At 47.2% G+C, this 1,827-nt stretch overlaps 1 protein-coding gene across 1 annotated transcript in view; it reads right to left on the bottom strand.

Moving 5' to 3' along the window:
* Nucleotides 1-1,827, bottom strand: part of GNAL (G protein subunit alpha L) — a 129,524-nt gene that overhangs the window by 1,750 nt on the left and 125,947 nt on the right. Inside the window, exon 12 of the mRNA XM_004385795.2 lies at nt 1,311-1,378. Within this exon, the coding sequence (XP_004385852.1) occupies nt 1,311-1,378 (68 nt within the window). The remainder of the gene's footprint in view (nt 1-1,310; nt 1,379-1,827) is intronic.

The raw sequence follows: 1,827 nt of genomic DNA, 5'->3' as shown, positions 1-1,827 counted from the left end.
CTGTGACATCCATTTAAGGACACCGACCATGGACGGAGACACAAGTGGCCCATTCCTCACAGTGGGCTTCGCACTACACCCTCTCCCAGCAGCCCTGCTTCTCCTCCTCAAGGGAGTGCATCCTGCTGCTGTGCCTCTCCCTCTCCATTTATAACCTTTCTCCCCGCCCCCACCTGTGTTATCAAAGCCACTGTTTCACCCAAGACTTGCTCTTGTGCAGACTCAGTGCTGATAAACAATTCTGCCACAAGCCTGGCTGCCTCTAAGTCTGGAGTGACAGCTTCCAACACCAAACTTCTCAGAACATCCTCCCTGCCCCAGGCAAATCCTACAATTCGATGTAGGTGGATGCCTCCTACGCCTTCATTTCCCAGATTTGCAGGTTGCACAAAAGTCAGGTTTTGTACATTGTTACTGGAGAAAAGGTTTCTCTCTAGGATTTGAATAGTGGCTGCATGACCATTTTTGGTGGTGTGTGTGGCTCAGATTCTACTCTTTGAGCTAAATGCCCAATGTTTACACAGCTGGTTAACTTCTCAGACTCTGGCCCCAGACTGCAGGCTTCCCTGTTGGAGACAGGGCGGCTCTGGCCTGCAAGGCCACATGCCTCCCGCAGGCCTGGGTGCAGAGCTCCTGTTCCCAGAAGCAGTCAGCTCTGGTCTTACTGGGAAGATGCCCTCGGCTGTGTCTTGTCACCTTTTGTCTCAGGCTAGCAACAACTCACGGCCAGCCACACACTAAAGGTTATTTTAAAAAAGAAATGTATACATATGGACATATATACACATATACATAGATGGAGCAAAGGTGACAACATCTTAACAGCTGGCCAACTCGAGTGAGGAGTCTGTGGCAGTTATTTGTACTGTTCTTTGACTTTTTATATAAGTTTGAAATTATTTTGCAATAAAAAGTTGAAGGGGAAAATGTCTGAACCTGAGCTGGTCCACTCTGACGTGACCTGTGAGAGTTTCTGCCTGGAGCAGGTGTGGCCCCAAGTGCGGGGCTCATACTGCAGACTCTGCTGAAGGACCTTCTTGGAAAACGCAACAAGCAGTCCAGGCCTACGGTGGTCCGAGCAAGCCCTGGACCCCGCCTGCTGCCTGGAGGCTGTGCGGCCCAGGTGAGACACCTAACCTCTGTGGACCTGTTTGCTCAATGGTGAGATAAAGGTGACTCTCCCTTCTCTCATCTCTGAGAGTTGTGGGGGAAGATTAAATGATATTAGGTGAATTGATGAAATGTGCAAATTACAAAGAGCAATACAACTCTCAGGTGGCAGGAAAACAAAGGTTAACAAAATTACTTACCAGAAACAGATCCCGGATAAAGAACTTGGCTCTTGTCACTTTGGGATCCTCTCCTGCATCTGGTGTTGCTGTAGGAATTAAAGATGGAATTTTATTTAAGCAATGTGAAACACAGATACAACTCTATGAAAAACATAAAAGGAATTAAAATAGACTACTGTATGTATATTGTTAGCATTAAAATACATGTATGGCGAGGCAAAAAGCTAAAGTGTAATTTTCACTCCCCGCTTCTCCTCTCAAATAATTTTATTTCTAATATGTATAGCACTGATAAAACTTATTTTTGGAGGGATAACTTCCACTCAAATAAAACGAAAACAACTCATTGGAAAGGGACTAGACCAAACTCCAGCGCAGGCTTCACCTCCACACGGAGCTGGCTCGGCACCGAGCTTGCTTACCTGGGCTGTGCTCTCCGGTTCTGTGAGCCTTGTTCTTGGGAAGATCCCCTTCCCAGTTCCTACTACAGACTCGGCCTTGGCATCCCTGGTGAAAACCAGCTGGAGAAGACCCA

This window comes from Trichechus manatus, unplaced genomic scaffold, assembly GCF_000243295.1.
Source record: "Trichechus manatus latirostris isolate Lorelei unplaced genomic scaffold, TriManLat1.0 scaffold00146, whole genome shotgun sequence".
Taxonomy (NCBI): domain Eukaryota; kingdom Metazoa; phylum Chordata; class Mammalia; order Sirenia; family Trichechidae; genus Trichechus; species Trichechus manatus.
This window is presented reverse-complemented; position numbering and strand designations above follow the sequence as displayed.